Below are 22,194 nucleotides of genomic sequence, written 5' to 3'. Positions count from 1 at the left end.
TTGATAATCCTGCCCAAAAAAATAACTATTATTGCAAACCTGAAACTCACTAGCCCCTAACCCCCTTTCCCCCTTTGACGCAATTGTTGTAGTAACTATTTTTATAAAACACGATGATCTATACTGGTTACAATTTATTGAACCGTTGTATGTTACTCCTGTGGTTGAACATAGATCACTGTTTGTTCACATCTAGCTATAATAGTAAATATGGACTTTTGTGTCTTATCTGTAGTTTAAATTTTAACATCCTTCTGAATGAAATTTGTGAAATTTTCAGCAGCATACAAGTAATTTAAATTGTATTTTCAACATATTTATTTTGCTTTTAAGATAACGGCGTCTAAACCTGCAGTAACATCGACTCATGGTGCCTCTGTGGTTACAGAGTGCAATGAGAAGAGAGAAAATGATCAGCATGCAGTAGAAAACAACATTGATCAAAAGCAGCCAGCCCATTTTCCAGAAGAGAAATCGAGGCCAACTGCTGCAGTGCATGGCCCTTTGTGTAATGGTACATTCAGTGTTGGCCTTAAACTAGAACTGGACATAGGCCCATTGCAAAGGGAAAAAGCCATCAGGACCAGTATAATAGAAAGCAGTAACCAAGGTGAGGTGATTGCAAAAACTAGTGTTCATTCCGAGCACAACAGAGATGACTCTCTCAATTCACCTCATGAGGTTGAATGTAAAGATGGCCAAATGGTTTCTGGGGATGGAAGGAGTCAGCCTGATGAAGGACAATACTCTTTGGGTGAAAGTGAACTCCTGAAGAAGCAAATGAGTGATGAATGCTTGACATCAGCACAACTAAGGAGCTTGAGCTCTATACAAAAACATGCAGAGATTAAATCACCTGGTCCTTGCTTAACAGATATTATAGCCAGCCCAGCCACAACTGGTGAAGTCTTTTCAACGAGAGAGGACGATGCTCTCTCCAAGTCAGTGGAGTGTACAAAATTTGTAATGGATATGCCGAAAGATAAACTGCATGACATAGAAGAAAATGTTTTTTTTAAATACATTGAAGGTGAGACGGATAAAGAACAGCCTGCTTCTAGCATTTCATATGAACGTGTAAAGGAATTGCTTCATGCTGCAGTATCAGAGCAGGAAAACTATGCCAATTATGCTGGAAATGATGGATGTGAAATGGGCTACATTTCTGAAATGATGCAGAGAAAGATTCAGGAACAGAGCAACATTTCAGAGCTAAGTGGATTCAGAAATGGAGATTTGATTCAAATCTTGACAGTCGATGACGATTCACTCCATTCCAAGAAGGTTGAAGGCAAATCATCACTTTTGCGACAAAGTCGAATCCCAGTCCTGGCATCTGATGCAGAAATTATTACTGAGTCATCGGCTCCTGTCTCAGCTAAAGAGAAACTACTTCAAAAGAAGGCTTACCAAACTGACTTGACTAGACAGTTGGCTGAAAAGAGACAACACACACTCAGAACGTCCTTCCTGGGTGATCTTTCATCTAATTCTGAAAAATCCCCAGAAGAGAAAATATCTATCCCATCAATGACTTTCTCAGATGATGGAACTCCTTCTGGATCTCCAGTGAAAGCTGGAACGGAACAACAATCAGGCAAACAGACTGACGACGACTCTCTTCTGACCAGTCTTCAATCCCGGAGAAGCAAAATCCCAAGACCAGTTTCATTGACCAATCCTGAACAGGTCCCCATTGCAGCCTCAACCCAATTAGTCCCAAGGCCACCTCCTGGCAAGCCACCAACTCGACACAGTGTGGAGGTCCGGTGAGTGCTATCTTGCAGTGATTTTGTTTTGCGACATATTTTTATGAATGAGTCTTGCTTGTCTGGACGGCAACTTAAACCAAGTCTTGATTATGATGTGATAGATTTGTTATAAACTAACTTCAAAGCACTGCATGCTCATGAAGACAACAGTTACTCATACATTTACTTCAACTTAGCTATTTGTGCTTTTAGTCAATTGTTTTACCCAAATCTGAATGGTGCGATACATCAAACATTTGTGGATTCTTGTACAATTCCACTTCCCCATTGTGTTTCCATCGACCTGGATAAAAAAAGATTGTTGATGTTGCATTTGCCCCAATGAAGAAAGCCTTCCAGTCATATCTTGTCTTCCAAAACTATCCCTTCCTAAAGCACAATGAAGCTCCAATTTTTTCTATATTATGTAGCGTAAACAGCCAACTCGCAGGGCACTATCTTTAGCAACAGAATACCTAGCAGATATCATTCTGAACAGTGTTGATTAAGGAATGCCGATCAGCAAAGACATGGGAGAAAATTGCCAGCTCAACCTTGAACTCATTCTGTTTGTTCAATGTGTCCATGCAACAATAGGGATGGAACACAACAAGGAACTTGCAGGTGACATATGATGAAAGAATGGGTCGACTGAGCTTGTATTCACTGGAATTTAGAAGGATGAGCGGGAAACTTATAGAAACATATAAAATTCTTGAAGGATTGGACAGGCTAGATGCAGGAAAAATTTTCCCGATGTTGGGGGAGTCCAGAACCAGGGGTCACAGTTTAACAATAGGGGTATAATGGAATTTAGGACTGAGATGAGGAAACATTTTATCAACCAGAGAGTTGTGAATCTGTGGAGTTCTCTGCCACAGAAGGCAGTGGAGGCCAATTGACTGGATGTTTTCGAAACAGAGTTAGATTTAGCTCTTTGGGCTAAAGGAATCAAGGGATATGGGGAAAAAGCAGGAACGGGGTACTGATTTTAGATAATCAGCCATGATCATATTGAATGGCGGTGCTGGCTCGAAAGGCCGAATGGCCTACTCCTGCACCTATGTTTCTATGCTGGTTTTAAAAACAGACAGTGCAGAGAAAGCAGGGAGGAGCGTAGCAATGCCTGGCAAGTGATAGGTGGGTAAAGGTGAGAGGGATTTTTGATAGGCAGATTGGTTGATCAAATGCCAGATAAAGACAAAAGATGTGAGATACAGATAGAGATGCGAATTGTGAAGCCAGAGGAAGGAATATTGCTGGAGGGGTAGGAAGAAAATGGGTGCAAGTCCAAATGGGGAGGGTGTGGGGGAGAATGGGGACTTTTTTTATACCTCGTTCTAAAGGTGCCATGTTCCATTGTGCAACAGTTCATATCTCAGCCTTAGTGAGATGCTGTATTAACCAAACCAAGTGCACAGTCCTACCTCAACATTCTGCTTACAACTATATTTGGAACAACTTGTCTTGTGCTCTACCTTCTAAAGTGTATTTTCTGTATTAATTCCAGATTACGCCGATACAGAGTTGTTGGAAGCGGTAGCTCTGATTCTGATCTCCTAACCCATCTGGCTCAAATCCTTCAAAATGGATCCCAAAAGACCAGAAGCTCACCACAGTCCAAAAGCCCACAGTCCCCACGCAGTCCTAAAACTCCACCCAAAAGCCCGGTGATTCCACGACGAAGTCCCAGCGCTTCACCACGAAGCTCCTCGCTGCCACGCACTGCCAGCTCTTCCCCTTCACGCGGCCGTCCCTACACGGACCAGAGAAGCTCATCGCCACATTTTGCCAGAAGTCGCTCTCCTCCCAGTTACTCTGGGTCCTCGCCCTCCCGGAGAAGCTTCTTGCAGGAGCATGGTTGTGGTAAACAGGGCAAAAATAGCTTGAAGGGGCCTGGGAGCCCTCACCACTTGTGTCAAAGCAAATCCACAAAGGGAAAGTGCTCCGGCAGAGATGGTAAAATGTCCAGTAAACTCAGCAGATAATAATTTCTACCAGGAACACTCCATTAGTTCTCCTTTTCCTCCATCCTCAGACACTCTCTTCCCACCCCCCCCCCCCTCCAAAGGTCCCCAGGTGTAATCTTTATCCAACTCCAAGCTCTCTCCCTGTCCCTCTCCCTCCAATCCTCTCTCCCCCACATCTTTCTTTCTCTCCACATCTTTCTCCCTCCCCACATCGCTTTCTCTCTCCCCACGTCGCTTGCCCTCTCCCCAGCTGCTCCCTCCCCGCTGCGTCCTCTCTCTCCCCGCTGCGTTCTTTCTCTCCTTACCCCCCTGGTCTGTTTTCTTTCTCTCTCTCTCTCTCTCCCCTCCACCCTCCCCCTCTCTCCCCTTTCTCTCTCTGTGCCCATCTTTCTCTCTCTCTCGCCCATCTTTCTCTCTCTCTCGCCCATCTTTCCCTCTCGCCCATCTTTCTCTCTCTCTGCACACCCTTTCTCGCTCTCTGCACGCCCTTTCTCTCTCTCTGCACCCCCTTTCTCTCTCTCTGCTGCCTTGAGCTACTCTGCGCCCCCTTTTTCTCTCTGCGCCCCCTTTTTCTCTCTGCGCCCCCCTTTTCTCTCTGCGCCCCCCTTTTCTCTCTGCGCCCCCTTTCTCTCTCTCTGCGCCCCCTTTCTCTCTCTCTGCGCCCCCTTTTCTCTCTCTCTGCGCCCCCTTTTCTCTGTCTCTGCGCCCCCTTTTCTCTCTCTCTCTGCGCCCCCTTTTCTCCCTCTGCGCCCCCTTTATCTCCCTCTGCGCCCCCTTTCTCTCTGCACCCCCCTTTCTCTCTCTGCGCCCCCTTTCTCCCTTTCTCTCCCCCCTTCTTTCTCTACCCCTTCTTTCTCTCCCCCCCATTTTTTTCTAGTTCCCCCTTCTTTCTCTCTCCCCCTTTCTTTCTCTCTCCCCCCTTTCTTTCTCTCCCCCCTTTCTTTCTCTCCCCCCCTTTCTTTCTCTCCCCCCCTTCTTTCTCTCTTCTTTCTTTCTTTATCTCTTCTTTCTTTCTCTCTCTCTCTACCCCCCTTCTTTCCATCTCCCTCCCCTTTCCTTTCTTTCTCCATTTCTCTCTCTCCCCCCCCCTTTTTTTTCTCTCCCCCCCCCACACACCTTTCTCTCTCTCTTCCCCTCCCTTGCATGTTCTCCCATCTTTTAAAATATCTGCTGTCATCTACCTTTTACTGGACAGGATCTTTGTGATTTTGAGCAGGTACTGCTATGTATAAAATTGATCTATTGCACAGAACGTTGGTGAATCTCTGTGCAACATGCTGCTAGATTTTATTTTGGCTTCTGCTGCCTTGAGCTACTTGAGTAGGAAATACTAGTCCAGTACTTCCATCTTTATCTTGTATACCGTGTCCTCCTCCAAAACTTGACCTGTCCTTGTGCCATTTTCAATTGAGGGAAAGCTCAGAGAATCATAATTTGAAGAAAGGCTGCTGTAGTATTTTCAACCGCCAATGTTTTTGCCATCTTTTTATGAAAATGTTAACTGTGAGGTTTTTTTTTAATGTACAGGGTGTTTAGATATAAATAAAATTTAATTTAAGCAACTGAATTGATTCAAGAGTCGTAGAAAGTAGTTAAAATCAAAGTAGTTGAAAGACCAGTGCATATGTTTATTGCATATTGACATCTGACACGAGTAAGGTGGTTTTCCTGTTTATGTAATTGTCATATAGAATTAGAAGGCAAAATCTTGAATTACCTCTGTAAAGGATATAAAATACTAGTTCTTTGAAAGTGGGCATGAATAGTGATGTGGTGGTGATGGTGGGTTAGGAAGGTGTTGGGATGGGGGGTGGGGTAGAATGCTGGGGGCAGGTGGGGTAACATTAGTGTTCAGTAAGCCTCATTGTTTTCCTTTCTTGCATCCAGTCCCAGTAGCACACTCTTGGCTCAATAGAATATTCAGATGTAACTCCTTATTTCTAACAAAATGGGGAAAGCCCTGCTTTAAATGTTTACTGACTTACTTTCCTTGCTACCACTGTGATATCAGACATCATGCAAACAAATAATCAAGAGGTGGAAAAATAATGCTGTTAATTTGCTAGTGATAGATCAGCAAAAGTACATTAAGACAAAGTATTTTATGCGCAATAATTTTGCATAAATTATTACCAATCAGCGTTTGAGTACCATGTGCCTGTCTAAAATATGTTGATGTATCTTGACTATATATTACTTTGCTGCCAAGGCAGGAATCTCTGGTTTAAGGAAGAAAAGTTTCCTAAAAGACTAATGTCATGTGAAGCCTGATTGTTAAATGGAAATCATTTCAATTGTCAATTTTTGCTAACTTCCAGTGGAGTTAAATTATTTATTGTATAATATTTTCCATCTGTGATGTAACATGCTAAGTAACTTAAATTTCTAAGCTTTTCAACAACCAGTTTAAATGCTTTAAAACAAATTGAAGCCCTGTTTTATGGTTTGTATCTTGTACTGTTAACTGCATGTCACATGGTAATATGTATTTATTAATTTCATATGGATTAAACGGGCTGATAGATTGTTTTTGCATGCCTGAATGCTAGTTACTTTACAGTTTCTCCCCTGCATGAAAAAAAAATCGTGTGATGATGGGGAACCTGCACTTCAAGATAAAACTGAAAAGTGAAACTACTTCAAGGTGTGAAACAGCAGGGGGTGTCTACTCTACTAATCCCACAGGGCCTATAATTGTATCAGGTGGTAGAATAAATACTACACTTTTTCTGTAACTAAACTGTAAAGGCAAAAAAAACAAAAATAATGTTAAGTTATTATTTATCCTGATTGCCGAGTAAGTGTGCAACTGTTAACCCTTCAACGTGGATTTATTTTAAAGCTGCAAGTATTTTTTTTTGTTTGTTATATCTTGAACAGAGTACTTCTGTGCTTACCCTTAGCTTTTATCATGTAGTTCTCTGCCAAAGGAAGTTCACAGTGTTTGTCATAGTTGTTTTCAAAACAGGGATTTTTATTAAAAATCTAATAGGGGTGGGAAATTTGGGGGAGTCTTAGAAAAACACAAGTTCTCTAGTGCAGCCGCAATGGGAACTATGGCAGCTTGAACCAGGTTTGGGAAGGTTGGTGCAACAAGGATGGAGTAGCGTCCCCTCCATTGGTTTCAAAGAGACGGTGCAGCATCATGCACCTCCTCAAAATGGAATAATTGCACTTTTAAACCTGTAGACTAGATTAATGTTATTGCTCATGTTGTCAGAATAGTAATCCAGGTTCTGCTAATGATATAACATGTAAATTTACATCAATGTAATGTTCAAACATGAGACAGTAAAGCTTTATGCATGCATTAATTAAAAGTTAATCTGAAGTCATTTCAAACTTTGTATTTCATGTTAATAATTAAGAGACAAGGAGTTACCAAATTGCTAACCTTCCACTTTAGCTACCCTGAGCTTTACGTACAACTTGTGTGCACTGATAGCCTAAATTGGCCATGACACTAGCAAATGCATTCAAGGTGCTGAAGTTTTTTATCCCTTTTTTGTGGCATCAATTTCCTGTGACAGTTTTTCTTTTACTCCAGCTGAGCTTATGGTTCAACTGCTCTTGGGAATGTAAAATCTAATTCACATATAATTTTATTTTAATGTGAATGGAAACTGGGCTCCATGCAGGTCTATCAAACTTCCTTCCTTGTACATAAATAAACAGCATTGCTCAAGATATGGGCATCATGGCTTTGTAATATGAAAAGATACTGGTACAAAATGCTTTGCTATTGTCAAGTATCTGCAAGATTCTAAGCTCTTAAACTGAAAAATAAATTGCTTGGTGTTTTACGTGGTGGTTTCTATTCATTGTCTTCGTAATTAAAATAATAGTATTTCCAAACCTAATTTGCTGGATACTTTGAATTTCATTGCACAACGTGAAAGGATTGGAAATAATGATTTAATGCCTTTTGTGCTATTTTTGATTATCTTGGCCAAGAAGTTGTGATCTGTTTTATGGAGCCCTAATTAGCATCAACATAATACTTTACAAAAGCAACAATGAGTATGAAATGGTCTGGCAGGTTTCATGGTCTGCAGAAATATGCAGATGAACAAATGACATGCATTGTGTGAAGGTAGGGTGTACATAAAGATGTAATTATTTAAGTTCTTTGATTTGTATCATATCAAAGCCTTGTACAGTGTTTTATGTTGTGTTCTAAAATTATTTTGTATTTTATTTTTATAAACCAGTAAAATAAAATATTCACTAAGCATGCCAACATATAAATATTGTCTTGTGTATTCCAATAAAAAAGGCTGACAAATAATGGATTGATTTTTTTTATTGACCCCCTCCACACCAACACATGCATAGTTTGTGTGCACAGTTCTCATTTAATTTGTGTTTTGAAAGGCATTTATTTGTGGATTGGAAATCTAATTATAAAGCCACTATTTTAATTTACTTTTAATCGTCAAATAAAAAGGAATAGATCAATTCAGATATTAAAAACTTGGTTTCATAATATCAGTGACTACTGAATCTTGTACAAACTGTCTGATTCCAATGATGTTTAAGAAGGAACTGCAGATGCTGGAAAATCGAAGGTAGACAAAAGTGCTGGAGAAACTCAGCGGGTGCAGCAGCATCTATGGAGCGAAGGAAATAGGCAACATATCGGGCTGAAACCCTTCTTCAGACTGATCTAGGGTGGGGGGAGAAGAAAGGAAGAGGAGCCCGAGGGCTGAGGAGGGGAGGAGACAGCAAGGGCTAACGGAAATTGGAGAAGTCAATGTTCATGCTGCTAGGGTGCAAACTGCCCCCTAGCGGAATATGATTCCAACTTGATCTTTACTTAACAATGCATTGTATATCTAAGGTTACTAAGACTAGGTATACTCAGCCCCCAGAGCTCAATGTTCAGGAATCAAAAGAAAAAACTCTTTGATAAATATACATAACCTTTTTTTAATTCCTGGAATAAGAACATCCATATTTTTTTTTTAAATGGCCTTATAATTAGAACTTATGTCATTTAGGAATTAAATCAGGAAGCACATTTTCCATTTAGCGAGGAATAAAAATGTGAAAACTCTTGTGAAAGTTTGTGATGTCTGGGGCTCAAATGGAATCCAAAACAAGATTGGATGATTGTTTTTACAGGTTGGTGTCAACAGAAATAAAAATGTTAATACCTTTTATGCGACAATGTATTAAGTTGTGCACTAAAATAATTTTGTATTTCAAAGATAGAGGTCAAAGGCAGAGAGATGGAAGTGCAGATCAAATGAACTAACTTCAGTGCAGAGTAAGCTCGAAGGCTGGATGGCTTGCTTGTGTCTCTAACTTGGTATGAACCACATTACCAAACTGCGCCTAATTTCATCCAAATAATCTTCCTCTCAAATGATGTGTGAAAAGTGTAACATGTTTCAAATGGTGCATACAAATGCTTCACTGATGCTGGAAAGCTTATTGGGAAGAAGCTCTGCGATGGTTGACATTCAATCATTGTATATCTAAATGTGAATCTGGTAAAACGTTAATCTGGCAGGTGGGCACCTTGAACAGAGGGCCAGGTCTATTGCATCACAAAAGCAATGGGACTAAGCAATTCAACCCATGGCTGATATTTTTCCTCCAATTTGCTGTGTTAATCACTACCCTTCAATTTTTAAATATTCAAAAATCCACCAAGCACTATCTTAAATACGCTTCATAAGTGAGCCTCTAGATGCAGAAAGTTCTTCTCATCTCAGTCCTGAATGGTCAACTCCTTGCGTTTAGACTATGACCTCCCTGTTCTAGACTCCTTAGCCGATGGGAACGTAAACTCACCCGCCACATCCATCAGCCTAGACTGCTTATTCTCTCCTCTCACAGCACGCTTAGACCCCATCTGGTGAATCTTTGCTGCACTCACTCTACTGTCTGTATATCCTTCCTTGGGGAGAGAAATGAGACTAGTACAAATGTTCCAGTGTTCTCTCACCAGGGATACGTATAATTACTGTAATACATTTCTTTCTCCTATTCAAATCTCTTGCAATTAAGGCAGATGCTTGTTATAAATGCCATGTGATCGGTTTGAATAACGTGGTCATGACTTAATTGTTTGTAACTTCAACTTCACTCTGCCTTCTTGCCGTGGCAGCCTTCACCCCTTTCTCGAGGAAAGATTTATTTTAAAATAAAAGAATATTTCCACTACTATTAGAGGAGAATTCCAAAAAGACTAAATTCTGAGTGAAAAAACTAATCTATCAAACCAGTGACCCCTTTTATTAAAACGATGCCCTCTTCCATCCCCCACCCCTCCCCGCACACAAGTTCCAGATTGTTTCTCATCCACGTGAAGACCCCTCAGTATCTTCTGCTTCAATTAAGCCCCCTCCCCATTCACTCTAATGAACTCTAGCTTGTTGTACCAGCACTTTTTTTAAAATTATATATTTATCGATGACTTATGTAAAAAGACATCCAACTCTTTCTGAACACCACCACTTTCCATCTCTCACTGTTTAAATAAACTTTTTTTTTGCTACCACAAGGAAAACCTCTTTTTTCAACACTGTATTGCATTTGCTAAGTCCTTGCCAATTTATTTTTAAGCCATCTATCTATATCCCTAAATCCCTATGTGCTGGTCATGGAGTCACCCAATGATGTTTCATCACAGAAACCTCGACCTATTACACTTGATTCTCTCATCCAAATTATGGATGCATATTGTGGAAAGCAGGGGATCCAGCACAATCCCTCTGGCACTGTATTGATCATAGCTGAAAATGACCCGTTTGTTCATATTCTTGTGATTTAAGTCAAATAATTAATCTGCACATTACACTACCCCAATCTTATTTTTTTGTTTAATGACCTCTTGTGGGGCACCTTTATTGAAGGTATTCTGAAACTCTAAATACACCACAATTGATTTGACCTTTTCTGTTATTTTAATTCAGCCTTAATAAAAGTGACATTTGCCTTGCGTGATTTGCAATTCATAAATCTATATTATTTCTGTCCATTATTATCTTTTTCATTGTACTATTATACCATGCCTGCAACCAGTCTTTTGTTTTTATCTTCGCTTATCTCTTAAATAGTTGTGTAACACTTGCTACTTCCAATATGAGGGAATCAATCTGGAATTCTGCCAGACACCCATCTGTGCATCCATTATCTCTCTATCCAGTTCCCTCACAACCTTAATATGCAGGTTATTGGGGTCTAGGCATTTACTGGCTTTCAGTTCTATTACTTTCAATACTGATTTCTTTACTAATGTTACTTTCTTTGAGTTTAGATATGTAGTTCTGCACTTTAAAGTTTTGTTTATGTAAAATTATCTTATCACCATTCCCTTAAGGTTTATGAATATTGGCTTACCCTTATTCCATAGTCCTCTCATGTAATTTTGTATTTACCGTGGAGATAAGGTGGTGGTACAGTGTTGTTTTTCAGACTGGAGACATGTAACAATTGTACCACTAGGTTCACTATAATTTATATTAATAACTTGGATGTGAATATAATAGCATGGTTAGTAAGTCTGTGGATGACTCTAAAATTGGTGGTACAGTGGACTATGAAGAATGTTATCTACGATTACAGCAGGATCCTGACCAACTTGGCCAATGAGCAGAGGACTGGCTAATGGGAGTTTAATTCAGATAAATGTGTGAGATTGCATTTTTATAGGACAAATCAGCACAGAACTTGCATAGTATATAGTAGGGCCCTGGGGAGTGTTGTGAAACAGACCTCGTGGTGCATATATGTAGTTCCATGAAGGTATTGACACTGCTGGTGTGGTGAAGAAGATGTTTGGCAAGCTTGCCTTTATCAGTCAGGGTATTGTACAGTATTTGGGTCGTCATGATGCAGCTGTACAAAACATTGGCAAGGCAACATTTAGAGTACTGGGTCTGGTCGCCCTGCTATATGAACTGTAAAGGATGCAAAAAAAAATGTGCAAGGATGTTACCAAGGCTGGAGGGCTTGAGTTATAAGAATAGGCTGGGTCTTTTTCCCTGGAGGATAGCCGATGAGTGACTTTATATTGAATTATGGGGGGATAGATAGATTGGGTGGATGGTAAAAATGAGGGATTAGAAAAGGTGAATAACCAGTCTTTTCTCAGAGTAGGTGGATATAAAACAAAAGGGTATAGGTTTAAGGTGAAAGGGGGAGGGGATTTTTTTTTTAAAAAAGGACCTGAGTGGCAGCTTTTTCACACAGAGGGTGGTACGTATATGGAAAGAATTGCCAGAGGAAGTGGTAGAGACGGGTACCATTGCGACATTTGAAAGACACCTCAAAATACATGGATAGGAAAGATTTGGTGGGATGTGGGCTTGGTACAGGCAGGTGGGATTAGCACTGCTTGGCCACTTGGGCAGCATAAATGAGATGGGCCACTTGACTTGTTTCCGTGCTGTATGACACTGACTAAATTACCCCTTTCTCATTCAGCAACACTTGATCAAAAATAGCCCATTCACTCATCCTCTACTCTTATTGGTAATTTGTTTAATCTAGATGTCCCATCTATTATGTATGTTATATCCCAAGCACTACTAATTGCCTCATTCTAGTGAGATCAGTGTGCAAAATATTAATATACAAGGGAAAATTTAGATTAAGGAGGAGATATTGGGGCTCTTGAAGAGCATTAAGGTGGATAAATCCCCAAGGCCTGATGGGATCAATCCCAGATTATTGGGAGAGACAAGAGAGGAAATTGCTGGAGTCTTGATAAAAATCTTTTATCTCTTTAGTCACAGGTGAGGTCCTGGAGGACTGTTCCTTTGTTTAAGAGGGGAAGTAGAGAGAACCCATGATTAATAAAATGGTGAGTTTCACGTCAGTGGTAGGGAAACTATTGGAGAGGATTCTTCGCGATAAAATTTACTCCCATTTGAATAAGAGTGGGTCAACATAACTGAAGGTTTGAGGAGGTGATTGTTGTAGGTATTATGGTGGTGGATGTTGTCGACATGGATTTTAGTAAGGTATTTGATAAAGTCCCCCATGGGAGGCTAATACAGATTAAGATGCATGGGATTAACAGCAACTTGGTTTTATGGATTCAGAACTGATTTACTGATAGAAGACAGGGTTCTGGTGGATGGACAATATATATGTTGGAGCAATGTTGAGTAATGTATGCAGTTCTAATCGCACCATTATAAGATAGGTGTGAAAGCTTTGAAAAGGGTCCAAAGGAGGTTTAACAGAATGCTTCCTGGATTAGGGTGTTAGCTCCAGGGAGAAGTTAGACATGGTATTTTTTCCCCCTTGAATGCTGGAGATTGCATGGGGACCTGATAGAAGGATATAAAATTATGAAAGGGATAGAGGAGGAAAACCTATTTTTCAGGATGGAAATATCAAATAGTGGAGGGCATAGCTTTAAGGTGAGATGGACAAAGCTTCAATGAGATGTGGGGGTTACGTTTTTTATCCAGGGCGGTGAGTGCCTGGAATGTGTTGCCCGTGGTGGCTGAAGCAGATATGATAGTGGCATTTAAAAGACTTTAGTTTTGGAACATGGATATGGAGGGATATGGATTATATGCAGGTAGATAAGGGTTGGTCTCGGCTTGTTCCGCACAGATAATGTGGACATAAGGGCCTGTTTCGGTATTCTTACTAATGTATTTAACCCCTTTGTCCCAATACTGCATTCAAGCTGATTCCTCATTTTGATTGAAAAATGTGGCATGGAAACAGGTCCTTTGGCCCACTGAATCCACAACAACCATCAGTCATTTTCACTAATTCTGTTATCCCACTTTTGCATCCACTCTCTACACACTTGGGACAATTTAGAAGCCAATTGACCTACAAACCCGCACATCTGTGAGACGGAGGAAACCAGAGCACCCCGAGAAACCCCACGCGGTCATATCCACAGAACATGCAAACTCCACACCGAGAGCACCAAAGTCAAGATTGTAGTTGTGTTTCTGGTGCTGTGAGACAGCAGTTCTACTAGTTGCACCATTGTGCTGCCTCTGAACTGAAATCCAGCCTGTGAATTGTCATCCCATTTTTTGCTATCAAGTTGCCCAGTTTCCTTTTCTATTTTTCCCCTTTTCTAAAGGTTAGATGTGCAGGAATTCTCAGGCTTAGATACTTTAGAACCACATTCTATTAACTAAGGAAAATACAAGCTGCTGGAGGAACATACTGGGACAAGCAGCATCTGTGGAGAGAAATCAAAGATGCAGGTCGGAAACCTTCATACTGAAAATGCAACCTGACGGAAGATGCCTGATCCACTGTGTTCCTTTTTTTTACTCAAGATTCCAGCATAAGCAGTCTCCTGTGTCTCCACATCTCATTAATGGCTATTAGATTGAAAATAACTCCATTTGTGTTGTTAATTCATCTGTCCTTTTCCCTCCCCCAGCTTGAAAGGTTCCCTGTAGCATGGTGCACTAGTTCACTCAGACTTCACTCTTCCTCAAAAGATGGTAGAAGCAGGTTATTTTACTTTTATTCATTGCTTCTTGTTGAAAAGTTACCAGAGAAAGAAGTTGAGATTACAAACAATTAAACCATAAAGTTTTAAGAGGATATATTTAGGCTGAATGACTAATGAGTGGCGACAATGGCAGGTGTACTACATTATGATAAAATGTGAAATTTTCTATCAATCCACATTGATCAAGAACAAAACTGTTTAAGAAAGAATTACAGATGCTGGAAAAATCGAAGGTAGACAAAAATGCTGGAGAAACTCACCCGCTTAGTTTCTCCAGCATCTTTGTCTTCCTAAGAAAAAAACACTGAACATTTTTTAAAAGGGGAGAGATTTGTAATGCTGATGATAAAAGGGACCTGGATATCCATGTACACAGAATTGTGCAGTCGATATAGTTAGGAAGGCAAATGGTATGTCAGCCTTTATTGGGGATGGGAGTTCAAGAGTAAGCGTGCCTTAGGTCCTTGGTAACCCCACATCTAGCTTATTGTGATAGTCTAAACAAGGATGTACCAGTCATTGAAGGTGTGAAGTAAAGATTTACCAGATCAATTTCTGGGTCTGTTACATACCTTTATTCTCTGGAATTTATAATAATTAGAGGTGTTCTTTTAACCAAGTAACACTCTTCTGCGAACAGTGGTGGAAACAGTCATTGAACGTTGTTGAGGCAGAACGAGTAGATACTAAATAGATAGGGTGGTGACAAGTTACCAAAGGCATTGCTTGCTTGGTGCACGCTGGTATAAAACACTCATGCAGTAATTCCGCCACATCATTCATCCCCATGGGCGATTTCTGGTTTGTTCCCTGATCATTTCTCTTTTTCCAATCCTTTTTTCCTGTTTGCGTGCCTATAGAGTTTTTCACCCCTTTTTACTTCTCTGCTTTTTTCCTCATGCACACTCTCCTGTTTAGCTTCAGTTTTGACCGTTGCGATCAGACTGGTTTTCACTAGTATTAATTTAGTGTCTGTCTTGTGCACTGTTTACTGCCCTATTTTACTACCCATCTTTCTGGTGATCTAAGCTCTAGCTATAATTTCTCTATACTTTGTTCTGGAGATTGTGAATGAAACATCCCCACTTTAAAATTGACCTTTGTCTAATTGACTTTTACCTTGGAGTAGCTTGACTCCTTTCCCACAGCTATCTTAAACCTTATGATATGAGAACTGTTTTCTTGATGTTCGCCCCCTTATACCTGCTCCACATAGATTGAGATATTATCCAGAACTAACTCTAGTAATTGTGTCTTTCTTGTTCAGCTGAGACATATTGATCAAGAAGGTTTTAACAAGCTGAAATTTAAATAGTTGTTATATTTTGTGAAGGTGTTGAACGCTGTACATTATTGCAACTTTTGTATCATTGCTCTGGGTCTCGGTTATCCTTGGGAGGTCTGTTCATGTTTCCCTCACAGATACAGAGGACAGTGTATGTCAGGTAACATTTAATAATGTGTGACCCATAATAATCACGATGGAAGGTGGGCCAAAATGGATAGAAAACTAGCTAAGAATCAGGAAACAGGAAGAGGAGAAATTAAAAAAACAAGCAGTTGGAGGAACACATCAGGTCAAGCAGGATCTGTGGAGGCAAAGGGATAGAAAAGGTTTTGGGTTGAGACCCTGAATCAGGTCTCAGGCGGGGAACGCCAGGGATCCATGAACATGTCTTCAGCGATGGAACCGTGGTGGAGAGAATCAATAGCTTCAAGTTCCTGGGTGAATATATCCCTGAAGATTTGTCCTGGTCCTCGCAAAGACAGCTCACCAACATCTCTACTTTGAAGATTGGGGAGATTCAGTATGTTGACAAATACTCTAGCAAACTTCAATAGGTGAATGCTAAAGAGAATAATGACTGGTTGCACCATGCCCTGGTTTGGCAATTCAAACGCCCAGGAATGAAGGATACCATAGGGATTGGTAGGCCCTGTCCAGCCCATCACAGTTGCTGATCTCCCCACCATGAGGCGCTACCACAAATAGGCAGCCAATATTATCACATCGAATCTAGGATCATCACCATCCTCGCAAGTCTCATTTTGCTATGACCCTGTGAGGAGCCTGTGAACCACGACCACTGAGTTCAAGAACAGTTTCTTCTGGCAACTATTAGGCTCTTGAACACTATACAAACTAACTTCAGCAACTATGATCTTCCATAGCCTGCGTCTTTGGTTGTACTGCAGACATCAGTTTTTGCACTATAATGGCTACCTAGACAATACAATACCATTTATTTGTCATACCTAGTATCATAGTTAATAATTTGTTGTATTTTTGATTATTATATATTTGTATTATTGCATTCATGGGCCTGTTAACCTGCAGCAAGTAAGAATACCATTGTTCTGCTGTCGTTTGATACAGCAATTATTCTTAACTCTTGAAATGTTGACCATACCTTTGCCTCCAAGGTGCAGATGCTGCTAGTCGCTGGGTTCCTGAAATTAGGAAGCTTTTAAAAAAAACAACGGAAGGTAACTAAGAAGGTAATACGTGGAGAAAATATGAAAGTAAGCTAGCCAATAATATAAAAGAGGGTAGCAAACGTTTCTTAAGATATATAAAGAGTAACAAAAGAGGCAAGAGTCGACATTGGATCACTGGAAAATTATGCTGGAGGAGTGCTAATGGGGAATAAAGATATGGCAGAGGAATTGAATAAGCTTTTTTTGCATCAGTCTTCACAGTGGAAGACATCAGCAATGTGCCTGAAATTCAAGAGAGTCGGGTGAAAGTTAGTGGAGTGACTAATAATAAAAATAATAATATATTTTATTGTCATTACACATGAGTGCGACGAGATTTGGTATGCAGCTTCCAACCGATGTAAAGAAAATTAAAAAAAATAAACTGTGCGACGTGACCATCTGAGGGAGACAGTCCAGGGGGGATGGGGGGCACTGACTTAGCAGGGCCGGTTCAGAGCCGCTATAGCTCTGGGAAATAACACTAAGGAAACGATGCTTGGGAAGCAGAAAGGTTTGAAGGCGGACTGCACCCCAGGGTTCTGGAAGATGTAGCTTTCGAGATTGTGGAGGCATTAGTCGTGATATTTAGCCTGGCTTTAGTGGTTTGTAAGATCTTAGACTACATTATAAAGGTTTCTGAGTATTTAGATGCTCATGATAAAATGTTGTTGCAGTGTGATCAGGGTTTGGAAATGCACGGCTAAGGCAGAAAAGGACACGATTCAGTGACAGCTTTCAATCTGCGGGGCTGAGGGAGATGAATGGAGCGGCACGGCTGCGTGGCGTTAGCTCCGTGGCTAGTAAGGAGTAGCGGGCCGAGTGGCGTTAGTAGGGGCTAGTACGGAGGCGCGGGGCCGAGGGGCTAGTACGGAGGCGCGGGGCCGAGGGGCTAGTACGGAGGGGCGGGGGCGCGCCCGGTGACGTGGGCGGGGCGGGAGCGCGCCGGGTGATGGCGGCCGCGGTGCTGGAGCTGCTGTTGCGGGGAGAGCTGGCGGTGACCGAGACGCTGCTCTGGCTGCGGCCGCCTGACCAGGTAATGGGGACGTCGGGAAAGCGGCCACTCTCCTCCCCTCCCCTCCCCCCCCCCCCACCTGGTGGGGCGATCGTCTTGTCCCGCCGCCGCCGCCGCCTCGGGCCCAGCCCGCGCAAACATCCCCGCGGATGGGAGGATGACGATGAACCGGGCCCCGACCACCGTGATCCCCATCACTCCCCTCCCCGCATACTCCCCTCCCCGCATCACTCCCCTCCCCGCATCACTCCCCTCCCCGCATCACTCCCCTCCCCGCATCACCCCCCTCCCCGCATCACTCCCCTCCCCGCATCACCCCCCTCCCCGCACACTCCCCTCCCCGCATCACCCCCCTCCCCGCATCACTCCCCTCCCCGCATCACTCCCCTCCCCGCATCACTCCCCTCCCCGCATCACTCCTCCCCGCATCACTCCCCTCCCCGCATCACTCCCCTCCCCGCATCACTCCCCTCCCCGCACACTCCCCTCCCCGCATCACCCCCCTCCCCGCATCACTCCCCTCCCCGCATCACTCCTCCCCGCATCACTCCTCCCCGCATCACTCCCCTCCCCGCACACTCCCCTCCCCGCATCACTCCCCTCCCCGCATCACTCCCCTCCCCGCATCACCCCCCTCCCCGCATCACTCCCCTCCCCGCATCACTCCCCTCCCCGCATCACTCCCCTCCCCGCATCACTCCCCTCCCCGCATCACTCCTCCCCGCATCACTCCTCCCCGCATCACTCCCCTCCCCGCACACTCCCCTCCCCGCATCACTCCCCTCCCCGCATCACTCCCCTCCCCGCATCACCCCCCTCCCCGCATCACCCCCCTCCCCGCACACTCCCCTCCCCGCATCACTCCCCTCCCCGCATCACTCCCCTCCCCGCATCACCCCCCTCCCCGCATCACTCCCCTCCCCGCACACTCCCCTCCCCGCATCACTCCCCTCCCCGCATCACTCCCCTCCCCGCATCACTCCCCTCCCCGCACACTCCCCTCCCCGCATCACTCCCCTCCCCGCATCACCCCCCTCCCCGCATCACCCCCCTCCCCGCATCACTCCCCTCCCCGCACACTCCCCTCCCCGCATCACCCCCCTCCCCGCATCACTCCCCTCCCCGCATCACTCCCCTCCCCGCATCACTCCCCTCCCCGCATCACTCCCCTCCCCGCATCACTCTCCTCCCCGCATCACTCCTCCCCGCATCACTCCTCCCCGCATCACTCCTCCCCGCATCACTCCCCTCCCCGCATCACTCCCCTCCCCGCATCACTCCCCTCCCCGCTCACTCCCCTCCCCGCATCACTCCCCTCCCCGCATCACTCCCCTCCCCGCATCACTCCCCTCCCCGCATCACTCCCCTCCCCGCATCACTCCTCCCCGCATCACTCCTCCCCGCATCACTCCTCCCCGCACACTCCCCTCCCCGCATCACTCCCCTCCCCGCATCACTCCCCTCCCCGCATCACTCCCCTCCCCGCATCACCCCTCCCCGCATCACTCCCCTCCCCGCATCACTCCTCCCCGCATCACTCCCCTCCCCGCATCACCCCCCTCCCTGCATCACCCCTCCCCGACTACCCCCACACCACCCAACACTCCCCTCTCCCTGGCTCCTCTCACCCTCTCCGACCCCCCACTCCCCTCGACCCCCACCCCCCCGCACACTCCCCTCTCCCTGACTCCCCTACCCCCTGTAACCTTCCCCGCCCCTCAACACTTCCCTCCCCGCCCCCCTGCAACACTCCCCGACCTTCTGCACTCCCCTCTCCCTGACCCCCCTCCCCCTCCCCCCTGCAACACTCCCCGACCCTCAACACTCCCCTCCCCTCTCCCTCACTCCCCTCACCCGCCCCCCCCATGCAACACTCCCCTACCCCCAACACTCCCCTCCCCTCCAGTGCTCGACCACCACCCTACCCCATCCCATCCTCTCCTGCATTCACCGCTACCTTGTATGCCCATTGAATATCCATGCCCTCTCAGTCCTGGCGGGTATCCTAATTAAACTCCCATCCCTCCTAAATTATACCTTCAGTATTGCCTGCCTGCCTGTTTCACCATTCTCTGAAACGGTCTTTCATTTGACTTTTCAATAGGACGTTGAATTGAGTGACAAGCTTTTGCTGTATAACTCACAGCAGAAAGACTTTGTACCTTACCTTCTAAATTTTTTGAGAGAACAGACAAACCAACTAATACCAAACGGGCCACCTACTCCTGCAAAGACATCCTCAGCCAAAGGACTGAAACCAGCAGTATGTTTTCAGGATGGGAACGAGAGTGGTATGGCAGTAAGAAGGATAAGTAATTCACAGACCCCAAAAGGGCCTAAAGCACAGTTATTCCCAGACACTCCAAATAGTTCCTTCAACTCAAGTGCTTCTTTCCTGTCGCCTTCACCCAGTGGTTCCTCATTCTTCTCAAAGTCCAATAATGATTTGAACAGTGCAACTTCACCTGTTAGCCCTGACCTCAGCAGTAGCACAGCACAGCGCTCTGGGGAGCGACGGCTAACTCAAAGAGCCAACCTTGGCCAATTCATCGTTTATACCGAAAGCCAGTTTCAGCGACGTGCTAGGAAGAAGAATTTTGTCAATGCTGGTCGCCAAGGAGCTAAGGACTCGGGAAAGAGCCCAACCGAAGAGGATGGTATGTCATGGAATGCCAGCAGGAGAAACACGGAGTGTATCAACACTTCTCGGACTGCTACTCAGCTAAATATACATAACCTGGAAGAATTTCCTCCAGTGGGCGCAACTCCTTTGGGAAGGTATGAATAAATTAATTGATAGTTTTGTTAATATTAAGAATCTTTGCACTTGCTCCATCATTCATCAAAATTATAGACCATCCACTTTAGCAGCATTTCAAGATTCAAGAGAGTTTATTGTCATGTGTCCCTGATAGGACAATGACATTCTTGCTTTGCTTCAGCACAACAGAACATAGTAGGCATGACTACAGAACAGATCAGTGTGTCCATATACCATTATATAAATATATACACACATGAATAAATAAACTGATAAAGTGCAAATAACAGATAATGGGTTATTAATGTTCAGAGTTTTGTCCGAGCCAAGTTTAATAGCCTGATGGCTGTGGGGAAGTAGCTATTCCTGAACCTGGTCGTTGCAGTCTTCAGGCTCCTGTACCTTCTACCTGAAGGTAGCAGGGAGATGAGTGTGGGGCCAGGATGGTGTGGGTCCTTGATGATACTGCCAGCCTTTTTGAGGCAGCGACTGTGATAGATCCCCTTGATGGAAGGGAGGTAATAGCTGATGATGGACTGGGCAGTGTTTACTACTTTTTGTAGTCTTTTTCCTCTCCAGGCGCTCAAGTTGCCGAACCAAGCCACGATGCAACCGGTCAGCATGCCCTCTACTGTGCCTGCATATAGTCCACATATCCCTTGCTTCCCTCAATATCCAGTAATCTTTATTCCGAATTAAATAATTGACTGAGCCTTGACAATGGTCTGTGGTAAAGAATTCCAAAGATTTGCCACCTGCTGCTTGAAGAAATTTATCTTCCTCTCTGGCATAGAGAGTATGACTGTCATCAAGTAGCATAGAGTCATAGAGAGACACCACGTGAAAACTGGTGTATTGGTCTATCCAGTCTGTGCTGATCATCAAGCAACCATTTATTCTAATCCCATTTTATTTGGCCTATATTTCCCGAAACTCTACCCTAGATTCCATCACTCACACATTAGGGCATGTCTTTAGGATGTGGGAGTAAACTGGAGAAAACCTGGTGGACACCCACACGATTCAATGGAAAGTGTGCATACTCCAGACAGGAATGGAGTGGGATGCAGGGAAGAGAGGGGAGGGAAAGGAGTGGGGAGGAAATGTTGCTGAATTAGTAACATAAATTTGGAGAATTTAATGTTGAATTGTAAGCTACCCAAGCGAAATATGCAGTGCTTTTCCTCCAGTTTGCATTTGACCTATGACAATGGAGGAGTTAAAATGGCTGGAAACCAGGAGATCCAGAAGGTCTGGGTGGACCGAGCACGTGTTTTGTGAGACAGTTGGCGAGTCAACGCCTTGTCTCGCTGGTTAAAGGATGCCGCATCACGAGCACCGGATGCAGTAGAGGAGGTGTACGTGAACCTCTATCTCAGACGTGGGAGGACTGCTGGATTCCTGGATGCATGTGAGGGAGGAGGTATAGGGGGAACATGTGCTACATCTCCTGCGGTTGCAAGGGAAAGTACCTGGGAAGGGGTGATTTGGGTGTTAAACGATGAGCGAACGAAGGAGTTGCGGAGGGAGTGGTCTCTCGAAGGCTGAAAGAAGTGGGGATGGGAAGAATCGACTGGTGTGGGATCCATCTGTGACAATGGGGGAGGGGGAAGCCACATTTACGAAACAAAGAGGACATCTTGAATGTCCTAGAATTGGAAAAAACGCACATTGGGAGCAAATGCAATGGAGACGGAGAAATTGAGAGTAGGGGACAGAGACTTTGCAAGAGGCAGGGTAGAAGGAGATGTGGTCCAGATTACTGG

General features: G+C 44.1%; 2 protein-coding genes across 5 annotated transcripts in view; both read left to right on the top strand.

Annotated features, from left to right (window-relative positions):
• The window catches only part of ttbk2 (tau tubulin kinase 2), a 202,463-nt gene extending 198,448 nt beyond the window's left edge, over window positions 1-4,015 (top strand). For all 4 annotated transcript variants that reach the window (XM_033026748.1, XM_033026749.1, XM_033026746.1 and 1 more), the window contains 2 exons: window positions 334-1,769; window positions 3,262-4,015. In XM_033026748.1, the coding sequence (XP_032882639.1) occupies window positions 334-1,769; window positions 3,262-3,739 (1,914 nt within the window). In that variant the 3' untranslated portion in view covers window positions 3,740-4,015. The remainder of the gene's footprint in view (window positions 1-333; window positions 1,770-3,261) is intronic.
• Window positions 4,016-17,590: 13,575 nt separating this feature from the next.
• Window positions 17,591-22,194, top strand: part of cdan1 (codanin 1) — a 74,176-nt gene continuing 69,572 nt past the window's right edge. Inside the window, exons 1-2 of the mRNA XM_033027796.1 lie at window positions 17,591-17,688; window positions 19,772-20,445. Coding sequence (XP_032883687.1) covers window positions 17,605-17,688; window positions 19,772-20,445 — 758 coding nt within the window. The 5' untranslated portion in view covers window positions 17,591-17,604. The remainder of the gene's footprint in view (window positions 17,689-19,771; window positions 20,446-22,194) is intronic.

This window comes from Amblyraja radiata, chromosome 9 (assembly GCF_010909765.2).
Source record: "Amblyraja radiata isolate CabotCenter1 chromosome 9, sAmbRad1.1.pri, whole genome shotgun sequence".
Taxonomy (NCBI): domain Eukaryota; kingdom Metazoa; phylum Chordata; class Chondrichthyes; order Rajiformes; family Rajidae; genus Amblyraja; species Amblyraja radiata.
This window is presented reverse-complemented; position numbering and strand designations above follow the sequence as displayed.